The sequence below is a fragment of the Microtus pennsylvanicus genome, chromosome 6 (genome assembly GCF_037038515.1).
Source record: "Microtus pennsylvanicus isolate mMicPen1 chromosome 6, mMicPen1.hap1, whole genome shotgun sequence".
NCBI classification, from domain to species: Eukaryota; Metazoa; Chordata; class Mammalia; order Rodentia; family Cricetidae; genus Microtus; species Microtus pennsylvanicus.
The window spans coordinates 67,108,123-67,124,965 of record NC_134584.1 but is presented as its reverse complement, the minus strand read 5'-3'; the positions used below and the strand labels follow the sequence as shown (position 1 = coordinate 67,124,965).

Sequence of the window (16,843 nt, the reverse complement as noted above, 5' to 3'; positions counted from 1 at the left end):
CTGACACATACAACTTGCCTGGAGGTCAGAGGAGCGCAACTCACTTGTTAACCGTGGAAGCTGAGAGGTTGTGGCTCATGTCTTTAATCTCAGCACTTGGGAGGCGGAGGCAGTTATCTCCGTGAGTTTGAGGCTAGCCTGGTCTACACAGTGAGTTCTTAGAATCACTTGCAAAAGTTGTAAGGGGGAAAACGCTAAGCAGCTTGGTAGTTTCTGAAATAAGAACGGAGAACAAAGTCTTCGGGTTTACGGCTTAACTTTCTGAGATGCACGGGCCACCGCCGACCTGGATCCCCAACCATTGCTGCCTGTTTTGGAGCAGGCTCTTGTGCTGTCCCTCGAGACTATCCGCGTGCTCGGCTCTAGCACACCGTGTCAGGCGTGGAGCCTGGCCTTGACCACGTGACCCAGCGTGGCGACTGACGTGGGCAAGGGGCTCCAACAGGATCCGGCCAATCCAAGAGGCCAGAGAGGTGGCGGGCCGAAAGGGTCCTTGATTGACACTTGAAATGACCAATGAAAACAGAGGACAGAGAGGCTTCCGCCCTAATGGGCCGACTATTGGCAATTTCCAGCCAATCGCGGCCAGAAGCTTCTGTTTGGTGGGTGGTCCGCGCGGCCGTGGAGGTTGGCGGCTGTTGAGCGGGTCTCCTGGAAAAGGTCCTGGGCGGAACATCTCGGTCGGAAGAGAAAATGAGTTTAGCTCTGAGGTCGGTACCGAGGAGGCCGTGCCTGCACTCCGCGCACGGCCATGGGGCGTGGAAGGGAGGCCGGGCCGAGCGGCACCGGAGCGCCGAGCACCCCGCGGTCCCCGCCTCCCGGCCGCCGCCGCCCTCTCCGGGCGGCCCTTTGCACCGCCGCGCCGGGAGCGAAGTCTCGCGAGGTTTCCGTCCTTCGTGAGCGGGGCCCGGGCCTGGCTGCCGCCTTCCTGGGGCAGTCGAGGCCTGGCCCGGTTCCTCCCGGTCCGAGCGCTGCGCTCGCCCACCCGGGTGGGTCTGGTGTCCTCGCTCCCTCCGGTCACGTCCGGACACTATCTTCCCCATTGGCTCCTCACCCTGTCCATCTACACTCGCGGGCTGGTCGCTGCGGTGCAGGGCGACGCTGGTGGCCCGGGCGGGGTGTGGCGGGTACCCAGGGCCGCCGCCTTCATCCCTGCGGTCCCTTAGATGTTAGCTGCGCACATACACTCTGCTAGGTTTCTGGCTATAAAGCTTCCATCTTTTAAAAACGTGCGGATACACGTGTAGTGCCCTCATTTAAACATTTGGCTTGCTTTTGCATTGGCAGCCTTTAAGGCAGACGCTTTCGGCTCGAAATACCCCTTTTAGATTATCTTTTATGCTTCTGCAGAGTTTTTAAATGAAGACGTTTAACCTATCGTTTTATCTGTTAAGTGAGAGTTACAACTGTTTTAAACATCACATAGATTAAGGCACGAACATTAGCTGCTTTTCGTATGCCCGTCTAGTATTTGTATGTTCATGTGCTTTTATATTTTGGCTGGTTAATATTAATGGAATAAAAACACAAAGCACTGTTAGAAACGTATAATCTAAAAGCATTTTGAACTTACATCACTAAAGTGCCTTACCAAGTAATTGTGAGAATTGAATTAGAAGCTGTCCAAGGTAAACCAAATGCAGCACAGCTGTCATTTATGAAGTTTACTTTCCTATGGGCTGTTCTGTTTTCATGGTCTTGGTAGGTGACATGAATAATAACTATAGTGTTTTGGATGCTGGTTTATACATGTACACTTCAGGACGCTGATTTAGGGACAGTTTCTTTATTCTCCAGACTATTCTACTCTATTTTGTTGAAATTTAGAAAACCATTTTTTGTCCTAAGTGAGGTGAGATGAAGTGAACTAAACACATTTTTCTGTGTCATAGAAGTGATCTTGTAGTAGACAAAACAAAGAGGAAAAAGCGAAGAGAGCTCTCTGAAGAACAGAAGCAAGAAATTAAAGATGCCTTTGAGCTCTTTGATACCGACAAAGACCACACGATAGATTATCACGAATTAAAGGTAACAGTGTACTTGATAACACATGTCTTTTGTTTAAACGAATCTCTTTGCTGGCTGTTGCTTTAAAGTCTATTTTAAAAGCTTGTTTTAGAGCTGTGAGGCTGTTTTCAGCACCCACCTACAGGTGCTGCACTAAAACTGAATAAGAACCCTAATGTGGCTTTTAGAAGCTTGTATTTAAGTGTGAAGGTACATCCTGGTGGAAAGGATGGCTTTTCATTCACCCAGGTGCGGTGTGGGAAAAGAAGGAACAGTTCTTAGCATACTCTTCCCGTTTTTGTTTCCTTTGGAGGACGATAGCGCTCAGATTGAAAACCATGTAGGTGTCCTGTGCAGGCATGCACACCACATTGTGTTGTGTGTGGTGGGCAGACCTGTGCTTTGTGTATCTTTCATCACTGTTCATCTTCCTGCCTGGAGACAGGGAACCTCACTGAACTGGAAGCTCATCACTTCGCCTAGGTTGACTAGAGTGAACTCTGGCGACCGGACCTGTATCCACTCCTCAATGCACTTGCAGCCCTGCCTGTCCTTTATGTGGGTGGTGGGGATTCCATCTCTGCCTCTCATGGTTGTAGGGCCAAGCCCCCTTAACCATTGAGCTATCTCTTTGGCGCAGCATAGACAATTTTGAGATTAAGAGAATGTCGCCTCTAATCTCTAAAATATATAAGAATGCAAGAAACTAGACAAAAAAAATACCAAGTAATTCAATTAAAAAGTGGGGTGGAGAGCTAAACTGAATTTTCAACAGAAGAACCGCAAATGGCTGAAAGACATTTAAGGAATTGTTCAACATCCTTAATCATCAGGTAAATGCAAATCAAAGTGACTCTGCGATACCATTTCATACCTGTCAGAATGGCTAAGATCAAAAATACTGATGACAGCTTGTGTTGGAGAGTATATGGAGTTAGGGAAACACTCCTCTGTTGCTGGTGGGAGTGCAAGCCTGTACAGCCACTTTGGAAATCAGTATGGTGGTTTCTCACAAAATTGGGAATCGATCTACCCCAAGACTCATATACCCAAAGCATGCTCAATCATAGGACACTTACTCAACAATATTCATAGCAGCATTATTCATAATAGCCAGAATCTGGAAACAACCTAGATGCCCCTCAACTGATGAATGAATAAAGAAAATGTGGTCCACTCAGGCAATGACATCATGAAATTTGCAGGCAAATGGATGGAATTAGAAAAAACTATCCTGAGTGAGGTAACCCTGACTCAGAAAGACAAACACAAGTTTTTATCTTGGAGGGATACTGGATTTTGTTGAAGGCTGTTTCTTCATCAGTTGAGATGGCTCTACACTTTCCATTCTGAAGCCTATTCATGTGTCGGATTATATCTGTTGACTTGTGTGTGCTGAGTCAACCTTCCATCCCTGGAGGTGACACCAGCTTGGTCATGGTAAATGATAATAATGCGTTTTTAATTAAATGGAAAACAAAGGTTATTCACATTTGAATCTATGCTCGGGCTATGTGTGTGTGCAGAATATTGCCTTTGCTCAGATATTTATGAGATTGAAAATTTAACTCTTACATCTTAAATTAACCCATTTCTATTAATCTGTATATCGTCATGAGGCTGTGTCCTTCCAGTAAGGTTCCAGGTGTCCTATTCCTTCAGTAGCTACATGGCGTCTCTTTTACTTTTCCTACTCTCTCTATATCTCTGTTTAGATTTCCCTTCTGGTTTTACTCTGCTAAGCTATTGGCCAAAACAGCTTTATTCATCAACCAATAAAAACAACACATATACATAAAGACATCTCACATCAGAAAATGTTGTCTTTCCAGCTTTTATTTTTTTTTGATGCAGGTTTTATTTTTGTAATAGCCTTGGCTGTCCTGGAACTTACTTTGTAGTCCAGGCTGACCTTGAACTCACAGAGATTTGCTTGCCTCTGCCTCCCAAGTGCTGGAATTAAAGGTGTGTGTCACCTCCATCCAGCTCTGTCTTTTAATTTTTAAAAAAATTAAATTAAATTTAAAAATTAAAAAAAAAATAAAAATTAAGCACACTCTTATTAGTGTGCTTTTCTTTGCTACAAAGGATGTAAATTGTCTAGTGCCTAATGTTGAGGGCCATGTCAAATTTAAGGCTTAAAATTACTAGTATAGATAGAAGGGGAAATTGGTGAGGTTCTTACATTTCTTACATTCAACTTAGTAAGAAAGAGAACATTTTGAAATTGTTAAGTAGCCTTAAATGTTTATTTAGGAGTTTTAATGGCAACATTTTTAAAACAATCCAAATAGGAGTAGGTAAGCAGCCCTGTCTTGTCCCTCCTTCCTAGTTTTGGCTCAGCATCTATTGTAGTCCCACATCCTTTCCACCAACTCTGCCCTGTTCATTAAGGAGTGATTTGACTCTCTTAAGACTTCACTATCTAGTGACACATCTCTTCTTTCCTGGTACTAACAACAAAATGGCTTCAGTTTAAATTACTCTGAAATGAATCTGGTGGCTAATCATGGTCGCTCCAATGGAAATGCTGTTTGTTGGGTTTTGAGAAAGGATTTTCTGTAACCTGAGGGGGCCTTCTTGTTGGGGTTTCTGTCCTGTCTGGTTCCCCACAGCCAGCAAGCCCCAAAGAAAATCACACAGAAGACTCCATAAGATTATAATCTGATTGGCCCATTAGCTCAGGCTTCTTGCTAACTCTTATAAATTATATTAACCCATTATTCTTATCTATGTTAGCCACATGGCTCAGTACCTTTCTCAGCTGGGTAGGTTACATCTTGACTTTCGGTGGTCTGGGCAGGAATGGGAGGAATGGGCTTCCTCCTTCCTAGAATTCTCCTGTTCTCATCGCCCCACCTCTACTTCCTGTCTGGTTGACCCGCCTATACTTCCTGCCTGGCCAATCAGCATTTATTCAAAATATGATTGACAGAATACAGACAAGTCTCCCACACCAATTTTCTTTTTGTATTCCATACTAGTTTTAACTTACAACACTCTTTCTTTCATAGTCTCCTGAGTGGTAAGGTTATGAAGTTCATGCAATTTTATGTGTCTTACTGCTTTTATTTATTTATTTATTTATTGGGACAGGGTTGCTCTGTGTAGCAGCTCTGGATGTCCTGGAACTCGCTTTATAGAACAGACTAGCCTCCAGCTCACAGAGATCCCTCTACCTTTGCCTCCCATGAACTCGATTAAAGACATGTGCCACCAAGACAGGCTGCTTTTATTCTCTTGGTTACCCTTTTAATATTTAAGATACGTCTTTTAATCCTTCAGTGACATAAGAATTGTTATCTCTGTATTTAGTGCACTATTTTATATATTTTGTGTAAACTTTTTAAAAATTAGTTGGGTATATAAAAATGAAAATGTCAATAAAAACTATTTAATTTCAAAATGAAAAACTAGTATAGTATAATTTTATTTTAGTTATAAAAAATGCAAAATCATTGTGCTTTAGTACTATATTGTATTATATTGTCATCTTTTAAGATGTAAAACTTTCTTAGAAATCAGTGATTGATTGTTTTTCAAGGAGTGCTTTATAATTTGTTTTCCCTTCTAATCCAAAAGGTGGCAATGAGAGCCTTGGGTTTTGATGTGAAAAAAGCTGATGTGCTGAAGATTCTTAAAGATTATGACAGAGAAGCCACAGGCAAAATCACCTTCCAAGATTTTAATGAAGTTGGTGTGTACTAAAGTAGTCTTCATAACTGGTTGTTGTTGGGAAATTATGAAATTTTTGTTGGTTTTCAAAGAAAAAATACTTTGACTTATACTGTGAGAATTAGTTTTAACTTTTGATGATTTTTAACAAGGAATTATTGTGTTACTTTTCTGGTTTATTAATATTATGTCACTAAAGGGTGACCAAAAATGACTTCTTGTCTGTAAAAGAAAAAGTAGTGTGCTGATCCTGAGGAAATCTTTCTGAAGATTGCTGCCCTGCACAGTTTCTGTTGGCAAAGTGGGAGACCAGAAGTAGTAGGACTCGGTGTCTTGGTGGGAGAGGGTGACTACATCTCCTTACGTGGACAGTTTATGAGGCTCTGCATTCTTAACAACCTTAGTGATATCAGCCTGTCATCTGTTGCTAAGCTGAGGTCATGGACAGGGTGTTGTGAGGCTTCAATTTTGGCTATTTGATTTTAATGAGTCACTCATGATATATACAGATAAGGCTTTTTTTTTAGTAGAGGATTCTGACCAAAACAAAAACAAACACCCCCCCCCCCTTACTTCAGTAGAGGATTCTGGAAGGCAGGAAATTGGCTATTGTAGCTTAAATTTATTACCTACAATGTTATAAATAGATTGAATAAATATTTAGGTTCAGTTTTATTAAGCTGCTGTTCTAAACCAAAGATAAAATTTAAAGATCATGAGCTAAGCATGCCATGCAGTCATTTGTATATATTTAAAAATTTAAAACTGATGCAATTATTTAAGTTTTAAAAGAGAAATAATAGGGGAAAGAAAAAGAAATGGTAATGAGAAGACAGAGAACATAGATTTATCTCGCTCTCATTAAAAAGCTCATACTGAAAGCACAGGAGGCAAAAGTAAAATGACAAATATAAGAGGAAACAGCATTCTTCCTAACACAGAAGATCCTCAACTTAGGAGGCAGCGTTGACTGTTTAGAGAGGCAGATTGTCGGTTTTAGAAGCAGATTTATTCCCCTCTTGAGCGGAGAGCAAGAACCACCTTTCCCCTAACAATATAGGTGGTCTGCTAAGGTGGATCGCAGGACCCAGGAGTCAGGACATGGTTGGGATGATGCGGCTGTGACAAAGCTTAAGGCACATGCGGAGCATAGGCTGCTTGGGAGCCCGATTCCCTTCCTGCATTCCCCATCTTGGTTCTGACTACCAAGTGTCAGTGAACTTGATTAGTTTACTTGTCTGTGTGTCATATTCTTCTATAAAATGAGGATAATGTAATAATATATCAGGGTTAAGTAGTTTATTAACATGGGAAATATTAAACACTACCGTATATAGGAAGAGCTATCAAATGCTGTTACTATGATTAAGAATAAAACCAGCACTTAGGAGGCAGAGGTAGCCCATGCTCTGAGTTTGCCCATGCTCTGAGTTTGTGGTTAGCCTGGTCTGCATATGGAGTCCCAGGCCAGCCAGGGCTACATAATGAGACCCTGTCTTCAAGAAAAAGAAAGGGTCAGGGAATGAGTCTTTTGTTTCTGAATTCAGAAGTTGGAAATATATTTGTATTGTTGGGACATATTCTGTTCTGTATTCTTGATGTCTTATATCTGTTTTGTATTGTTGAAGGCTATTTAAAACATTATTATTCATAGCTTTGTAAAAACATCTTTTGCATAAATATAATTTTAAGAATTGTAATTTTTATATTTTAGTATTTAAGAACAGAGTTCCATATTACCTAGATCTTATCTTTGTGGACCATTTGTTGTAGCCTAAGGACACTGTCCCACAGAATTCCAGATGAGCTTGGCACTTCCTGAGCTTTCCCCATTATAATAAAAAAAGTCCATTCAGTGCAAGGGTAGTTAGTATCATTTGGGTAATGAGTAGCAGGTGTTTCAGGAATTGCTGCCTTTAAGGTAAGATTAGAAGTGAGATGTTTTTATACTTCATCTGTTCCTGGCTTGTACTACTTACATTTTAAATTCTATCTAAAATACAATATTATATTGTTTTCATTTTGATTATTTATCCAACATAGAAATTTTTGCATTTGGTGGAAAAAATGGGAATTAGTTAAAATTACCAAGAAATTGTTTTTAGTACCTTAGGATTTGTGTGTGGACTTTGATTCTATGTGATAGAGGGAGATGGTAGCAAGGACCAAAGTTGTCAGACTGTAGTCCTGGACTGAATTTGACTGCATACTCTGCTCTACCACCCATTTGTTTAGGCTGCTTTTCTGCTGCCATGCTTGAGTGAGTAGTTTAGACTGTGGGCTTAAGTTCCCCGAAAACCTAAAATGTTTTTATCTGGCCCTTTACTGGAAATATCTCTCAAGGATTTAACTAGAGAAGTTAAATCTTTTCAAAGGGGATTTTTAATTTAAATCTTCAGGAATCTTAGATTCCAGGAAGATTGTAGGAGTAGAGGAACTGCAGTCTGGGCACAGAAAGCAACAAGGGAATGGTACTAGATGGTGAGCATGTTTGAGACGTTTGATCTCATGGAGTCTCATCTGCTAGAGAAGGTCAGAGCGCTGGGAAGGCAGACTCAGGTCATACTCATGTCTTAGGTAATGTACTAAAGTTTACTTTAGTCAGCAGAACTTAAGGACTGGGATACCATGTTTTCCAAAAGTAGCTGATGAGAAGATTGGCGATGAGCCAACAAGAGTCTGGCGAAGACAGAAGGTTGGCTTTATGGTCAGGATTGCTAGGATGAAAAGAAAGAGGGCTCTGTTGGGAGAGTGAAACAAGATGGTGTCCTTAGAACTGTAGTATAAGTGACCCTCAATGGGATCGAAAGCATTACCATTATTTTAGAATGAGTAAATGATGTAGTTACCCTTCAGTCAGTGGAGGTCTGGGGCAACAAAGCCGATAGGTGGCTGGCGAAGAACTTGAAGGTCTGATATTTGTGAGTTTGAAATAAATATTGTATGTTTGGATAGGAACTTTCTAACAGTATTTTTCATGGTTTTTGATTTAATGTAGTCCTTCAGAATTAGCTGTTTCCTTACCTGATTTTTATAAGGTCTAATAACAACAGTGTAATTAAATCATGTATCTTTGTAGTTGGTTTTAGTGTGCTTTATGTCGATAAAGTCCAGTACTACAATATAAAAATCAAAAAAAAGTGGTTGAATGGACAGAATTTGGAGTTTTGTTAAATAGGTGATACCTTCACTGTGTAGGTGTTAATTATTTTAAATCCTCCTACTGGATTGTAGGTGTGAGCCACCGTGCTTGATTTGTTTCCATTGAAAAAGATTTCTTGCAAAGAAATAGTACTTGTAGAACAGAAGTAGAAGGTGAAGGTGTGGAGGAATGTCACTGTAAAACACTTTATGTCGGGTAATGCTTTAGTTACTGAGAATTAGGGCAGTTACAAGTCCGAAGAAATGTGCATTCTCTGGTAGAGTATTGGCAGGTGGGTATGTAGACACATCTCTGAAGAAATGTGCATTCTCTGGTAGAGTATTGGCAGGTGGGTATATAGACACATCTCTGAAGTACCAGTAGAGTGTCAGTGGGATAGGGACTGCACATCTTGGCTTCCCATCTGTTGTTCTTGAAGTGCATTAGGATTTCAGCAGTCTGCCTTTCTGGTTTACCTGTCATGTATGTTACTTAATCGATGAAGAAATTTCATAACACTTTTTTCTTGTCCTGCTTTCTTGTTGGGACTGAATTCAAAATAAGTTGAGTGTGTGCCATAGAGTTAAGTGTGGTATTTTATTTTGGTGTTATGGCTGTAGGTATGCCAATTCTTTTAATGAATATTTATGAGCTTTGATTTGCATACTTATAGTAATATACTTCAATTAGTTTCTTGGAAACCTTTTTTTGGATAAAATTAATGGCTAAAAGATAATTTTGGATTTATGTGTAGTTGATATACCATTAGCTTGACTAGGTGCTTACTCAGCCAAATACAGATGAAATAGCAATAGACAACAACTTGTAGAAGACTTAAATTGTATTTTTCACTTTGGGCTCATTAAATATTCCGGTACTTTCTGGCTACAGGCATTGGAAATTTTCAAATGAATCTATAGATTCCAATAGGACCAAATTACTTTTGATGGTGTAATGAAAATAATAAATGCCTTTCCTTGTAGCAGAACAGCTTTGTTAAAAAAAGTTTCTTTTAATTCTAGTGACAGACTGGATATTGGAAAGAGATCCACATGAAGAGATACTGAAAGCATTTAAACTATTTGATGATGACGATTCAGGTAAAATAAGCCTGAGGAATTTGCGACGTGTTGCCAGAGAACTGGGCGAAAATATGAGTGATGAAGAACTTCGGGCTATGATAGAAGAATTTGATAAAGACGGTGATGGGGAAAGTAAGTTCTGACCTCCTTCTTTTCTAAAATCTGTTGATTTTTCAAGACTCCAAGCAAATTTTCTCTCCCTCCACCTTTTCTTTTGCTTTTATTTTTGAAGATGAGCCGCGTGTTTCCTTGAGCTTATTTCAGGTTTGGTCTTGGACTTATGATCCTTTTGCCTCAGCCACCAGAATAGATGGAGTCCAGTTGGGTGCCAAACTCTGTGAACTTCTATTTATACTGAAGCAGATCTTTAAAATAACTATGTAATTTATAATATGAAATATACGTACTTCTCTGAAGACAAAATAGCCCCAAAATTTAGCTACTTACCAAAATTTTAGATTTTAATGCTTTCTCTCTATACCAGCTTGCACTTCTGAGCTATTACTAAATTAGTTGATTTTCTTTCAACCACTTTTACTTATTTATGTTTTTATTGTCCTCTGCTGCTCTGATTCAGGCCCTGCTTTCTATTTAAAATATTACAGTATTCTTTCCCTGACTGCCTGTGAGATGCCATGTCTCTTAAAGCCTTCCAATTGCCACTCTTCATTGTATTGATAATATTTCTTTTCTAAACTGTAGGCTACAATGTTGTCATTTCCTTGTTCGGACCCTGGAGAGTCTTTACTACCTGCAGAGTAAAGTACAAATCCCCCTACGCCAGTTCTACACTTAGTACCTGATTTGTTCTGTTGCATTCTTCTTTCCTGCGTCAACTTTATAGAACACTGTGTCCTGAAGACAGCTTGTGTTTGCATTTGCTCATGCTTCTTCATCTTAGGTCTGATTGCCTGTCTGTTGAAGTGTTACACATTTTCCCAACCAAGGCCATTTGAACGCCATCTTTCTCTCAGAAGTCTCTGAAAGGGTACCTGTGGTTGGTGAGGGTTCCAGTGAGGCTCATAGCGTCCAGAGGAGCAAACTGGTTTGATACTTTATTTAATATGGATCCTCTTGGCTATAAACCAACTTTTATATTTTTTCATTTTAAACTGCTGAAGATAAAAATACTTTGCTGCCTTTTTGTGACCTTTACTAACTCATTTGGTCTTATAAATGTTTAATGCTATCCAGTTTTTAAGAATAACAATTTTTCTTAACTTTATGGAGTTTAAGTAATAAAGACAGTGAATGTGGATATAAAGATAAATAATGTATAGTACAAACTAGACATAGGCATGTAGGCATATCTGATAATATAGAAGGAATAGTACCCCAGTCTGTCAATATAAGTATAAATAATATAAAACAAAATGCAGTATGTACTTTAATAAAGATGAATGCAACATTTAAGAAGCCATAGTAGACTCCTTTTTAAATAATGATGATAATGATGGTTGGTGTCTTAGGGTTACTGTGGCTGTGATGAAACACCATGGCCAAAAGCAACTTGAGGAGGAAGGGTTTATTTGAACTACATATCTTGAATCATAGTCCATTGAGGGAAGCCACGGCAGGAACTCAAAGTAGAAAGGAACCTGGAGGCAGGAGCTGATACAGAGGGCATGGAGGATTGCTTTCCAAAGGGAAGAACCAGGAACAGTCACATTCTGAAAAGGAAAACCAAACTCCCAGCTCTGGAAATAACCCAGTATCTAATGTTGGGATCCGTCCACTTAGAGTCATCTGGGTTCCTCCAAAGGCCTGGTCTATGTCTCTGGGTCACATCTGCAGCCCACGGATTATCTCCTGAACTCAAGCCAGCGCCACTCAAGGCTGCTGCTGCTCTTTGTTTTCATGTCCTGATACTTGCGTCTTCAGACTTTTGGGGTCTTTTGCTGCAGTTGAGCTGCACTTCACCAATGGCCTCTGTCTTCAGGGCTCCAGCCCTGCCACACAGTGCCAATTGTCAGCTGCTCTTTGTGTCCTTTCATGCCTTCAAATTCTGTGCCACTTGGGGGATCTTACATCAGGTCAAGTTGGCCTGCCAGCACAAGGTACAACCTTTGCACCTCTGAACCATAGCTTCTGTGTGTTAACTGAGGAAACACTTTGTAGAAGACCTCACTCCAGGATGCTGCTCGCTTCTTAATCTCTACCAAGCTGGCCAGCGTCCATTGTCCCAGAAGAGCGAAGGTTTTGCTAAAGCGGTTTTAGTGGTTTCACCTTAGTGGTTTTGGTATTTTGTTAATCACAGCTCATTCTTGAGCCCCATCTAACCAGAACCACATATGTTTAACTCAGAATATTCAATAACCTCAGTAGAGTCTTTGATTCTCAAACTTCCTTCTGGACATTCACAAGCCAGACCTCCATCACCTGCTTATCTTCCACTCTCCCTCAGAACAGCTCACTAAGCTTTGAACACTCATTGGCTTTTCTAACCCAGAGTTTCAAAGTTCCACAGTCCTCGCCAAAACAGTGCAGTCGGGTCTCTCACAGTAAAACCCATTCTCCTGTTACCAGTTTTTCTCTTAGGGTCACTCTCGCTGTGATCAAGAGCAGCGTGGGGAGGAATGTAACTCACATAACTTTAGTCACAGATCCTGTGTGTGTGTATGAATATATGTGTATATATACATGTTTATACACACATTTATCTATACATCCACCACATATTCACACACACGCACACACACACACACACACACACACACACACACACACACACACACTTATCTGTGTATGTGTGTTTGGGAGTCATTTCTCAAACTGTCTTGTCTCTGTTCCTGGGCTGCGTGCTCCAGCTAGCTGACCTGTGAGGAGTCTCCCATTTCTGTAGGAGTGCTGAGACTTTCATTCCATTCCATTCAGCTTTTTCCCTGGTTCTGAATCATCAGGCAGAGCTGTCTTCTTGACCAGTCAGGTTTTTTTATTTTTGAGCTAATGTCACATTTGATTACCAGAAAGATTGTGCTACAAGACATGACTTACCATCTGAAGCCTCTCTGGTAGTCAGGTATCTAAGATTGGTTCCCTTAGTTACTTTCTGTTTTTTACTTTTTTGCACCTATGTTTTTAGACATTAAGTCATAAAATAGATTTAAATATTTTCAAAATGCTTTTATACTTTAAAGTATATGTAAATAATATAAAAACAACTATTTGTGATTTTGGAACTTCTATTTGAAGCTTAATTTGAAATTTGATTATTGAAATTTTATATTTTAAGAAAAGTGAAAATCGAGTAAAGCAATTCTTAGAAATTGGGTATTTTAATCATAATTCTGTTAATATGATTTATAATCAGATCATTTTGGGGCTACTTTTATTAAGTTTTCTCGAGAAGATAACACTTGTGTTGGTCTGGCAGCCTCGGTGTGTGTAGATGGCTTCAATTAAGAGTTTTAGATAAGACCCCTGGTTTAGGGTTCTTGCCTATTTGAATTCTTAGTTGGGGGAGAACGGGTCTTCTCACAAGCCCTTCAGATATGTTCTTTAGCCACAGAAGTCACTACTCCAGTTTCTCAGATCCCAGAATGCCTTGTAAGTGTTTAGGACTGAACAGGAGTTCATGGATGTCTGCTTCTTCCGAACATCTCATTCATCTTTTAATTCGTAGTTTATTTTTGTAGGTATTTGCTCCCTTCCTGTGCTTGTAATGGGATTTCCCTACCTTGGCTTTTTCCTATTTCCTTCTAAATGCTATATTTTTAATGTACTGTCTGATTTGTGATTTGCTTATATCTAAAATTTTCTCATTAATGATTTCTTCCACAATGGTATTTTCCAGTACGGTCTGATCCATATTTTATAATAAGTTATTTTATGTTTCAAGCATTTGTTCTCTGTTTCAGACCTAACATAATTATTGAACTATCTCTGGAATTAATGTACTAATTTCTGATATATATGCTTTAACTCAACATTTTCTAGGTCACTTTCTTTATCCACATATGAAGAACATTACTATTTGAACAATGACTAAGAATAAAATCTTTCAAATTTATGATACCATTGTGTCTTTGAATTAGCAAGGATTTTATAGTGGCATCTATTCACTTCTTCTGTTCTATTCAGGATATTGTAGGGTAGGAACCCTGTATAGGTTTTGGTGTATTACACAGTACTGTGTGTGGTGTTGCATTTATTAGATACCTGAAAATGTTTGATTGAGTATATCACTGTCTAGGATTTAAAGAGAAACAGTCTAAAAACATCCTCTTCAAGTTTACTTTTTAGACAAAGGAGATGACATACAGAACTGTTTTGTACAGGTTGCTGTCATAAATATACTTTAAACATTTAAGTTTCTTACTAAATTTTATTTATAATTTTAGTAAAGTACCAAATAATCATCATAAGTGACTATTTCCTGTATTCTTGTTTTATAGTTGCTATATAATAATCTGTATTTTATCAAGTTATTTCTGTTAACGCTTTTAAGGTTACATGACTTGGTTTCAGTCATTTCTTTCTTCAAAATAAGCTTTAAAATCAACAATTTGCCATTTTTTTCTAGTTTGAAAATATTTTCTTTCTTTAGAATTCTTTTAGTTCACATGTGTGGTATAGGCAGACTGACTTATGAAGGAAGCTTTCATAAATGTATTAGTAAAAATTATAAAGGTGATTGTTAAACTACTTACATTAGAACTCTCACTTTTTAAACTGTTTCTGCACAAATGATATCTACGTGACTGACTTTTATGGTAACATATATCATCTGTTGTCCCTACTTAATGTGATAAGATGCTCACTTATTTAGAAGTTATGTTTGGACTTGTAAGATTTTTGTATGTTGGAAAGTTTAATACATTATGAAGTAATGGTTCCTTGGGGAAAGAAAGTTTCTGTGTCTCTGACCATTATATTGTCTTTTTTGCCACAGTAAATCAAGAGGAATTCATTGCTATTATGACCGGTGACATATAAAGGATTGCAAGAATCAACACCAAAATGTTGCAGTTGTCATCTGTATTCCCTTTATGTGACTAAAGTCCTGTTTTAAAAAAAAAAAAATCCAATTTAGTCCTTTCTCCACAAGGACCAAAGCTAAGCACCCTTTGTATTTATTTCACTGCGGTTGAGTTTCTCTGTATGATCAATGTTGTTAGCATCGACAGTTTTAACTTCAAATTTATAATGCAGCTCTATATAAAGCTTAAAAATATCAATGTGGTGTATATTATTTGGAGGCTTCTAAATTTAGCATTAGCTATTTTTATTTTGATGCACATGTTTTTTAGACATTTATTAATAAAATCCTTATTTTATTAGTATGTTAAGTTTGGTAAACTTTCTATTTTAGATTTCTGGTATCTGTTAACACTTAGAATATATTTTTAAATCTTTAGTCTTTACACTTTCACTTGTATTTGAAAATAAATCAGAAAATACACATGATAATAGAATAGAACATTTGTCCATGCCCTGAGGTTTCATCAAGCTTGACATTTCTCACTTCAGTACAGGATTATATATATATATATATATATATATATATATATATATATATATATATATATATATATATATATATATATATATATATGTCGGATTTCTTCCTAAGTGTGCTGTCCTTCAGTTCGGAGGACTATGGATTGTGTATCTAGGCCCATCTTTTCTTTCTACGATATTTTAGAAATCTGATTTTGTAATGACAAGTTGATCTTGAATAGAGTTGTAACCATTTAACTTCTTGGCAAAGTGAGAAATGTAAATTTTGGATTTTATTGTGGTAAATCAATAAGGAAAAGAGAAAACACTAGCCCTAGAAAACACTGCGGGTTTTGTTTTTCCATGATGTATCGAGAAATCGTGGAGAGAGACTCTCCAGGTATTAATGGGGCATTCTGCCTTCTTGAAGGTAGGGGCAAACAAAGGATTATGGGAAATGGTACCCCAGCACATCTCCAGCAATCCAGTTCTGATTATATGAGCTTTCCTAAGAAGAACGTTGAGTTTTTAGTTTCAGTGGCTTTCTTTAAATTTAACAAAGAAGAAAGTCAATACAATTTGTGATAGTTGAGATACTTTCAGCCTGCTAGCATAGTTCAAATAAGTAAAGCCTGGGCTTTATTTTATCTGAGGTATGTGTGAAAGTTGCCCCAGTGAGAAACACTCAAAGTATAAAGTGTAATTAGTTATTATGTAATTGTAAAATCTAAGTTACCTTTTTATTAGAACTTAAGAAATTATAAATTTTATAGTGAGACTACGTAAACAGTTCTCACTGTGCAGTGAATTTTAGGAGGATGACATTTTACAGAATTGAAGATCAGCAGGTTACCTTCATTTTATAAAACAATATTTTAGAATATATTTTCCTTATTCCATAATAATAGGAATCAGGGATACTTAATAGAATCCCTGGAGGTCGACATTTCTGGTTTTAATATGCTTGTAACATTTGTCCAACACACCACTGTGTTCTCTAAAAAAAGCGGCCATTTTCTCTGTATGGCATTACCATGACTGCCTGTCCCCAGGGTCTTCCAAAAGGTCTGTACACACCTGACAGCAAGGAAAGGTTCTCGTGATACTGATGAAAGCCTACTTCTGATAGATGGCACTTTAGAATAAAAACCACACAGTGTACATCAACTAAATGCTGAGTGATAAAAATATTTCCAAAGCACGTTTTCTACTGTGGAAAGCCTCTGCAAATTTAACAGCAGGGTAAAGGTTTGGGGCTGGCCTACTGAGAAGTAATCTTTCATTATAAAATGTGCATTTTGATTATTCTCAAAGTTCATGCATTTACAGTCTTTGCCAAGAGGTAGATACAACCATAGTTTAAGCACGATCTACATTTCCATTGCCTATTCCTTTTCTATGAAGATTAAGTGTTCAATTAAATCTGAGTAACTGGCCCAGACTACACTTTATGGGAGATTTCTTCTGTAACAATCTTGCTGGGTGATAATTGTTCGGA

The 16,843-nt window shown here is 38.5% G+C and overlaps 1 protein-coding gene across 1 annotated transcript; it reads left to right on the top strand.

Moving 5' to 3' along the window:
- Nucleotides 1-584: 584 nt before the first annotated feature.
- Nucleotides 585-15,186, top strand: Cetn3 (centrin 3). Its single transcript, XM_075976402.1, has 5 exons — nt 585-710; nt 1,893-2,028; nt 5,590-5,704; nt 9,847-10,038; nt 14,798-15,186. Exons 1-5 carry the CDS (start codon nt 694-696, stop codon nt 14,839-14,841), a joined length of 504 nt encoding a protein of 167 aa, XP_075832517.1. The 5' UTR covers nt 585-693; the 3' UTR covers nt 14,842-15,186.
- The last annotated feature ends 1,657 nt before the right edge of the window (nt 15,187-16,843 follow it).

Excerpts from the sequence above, each read along its gene's own strand:
- Cetn3 (XM_075976402.1), top strand. Across the intron at positions 2,029-5,589 it reads TAGATTATCACGAATTAAAG|GTGGCAATGAGAGCCTTGGG; the intron begins GTAACAGTGTAC and ends CTAATCCAAAAG. Across the intron at positions 5,705-9,846 it reads CCAAGATTTTAATGAAGTTG|TGACAGACTGGATATTGGAA; the intron begins GTGTGTACTAAA and ends TTTTAATTCTAG.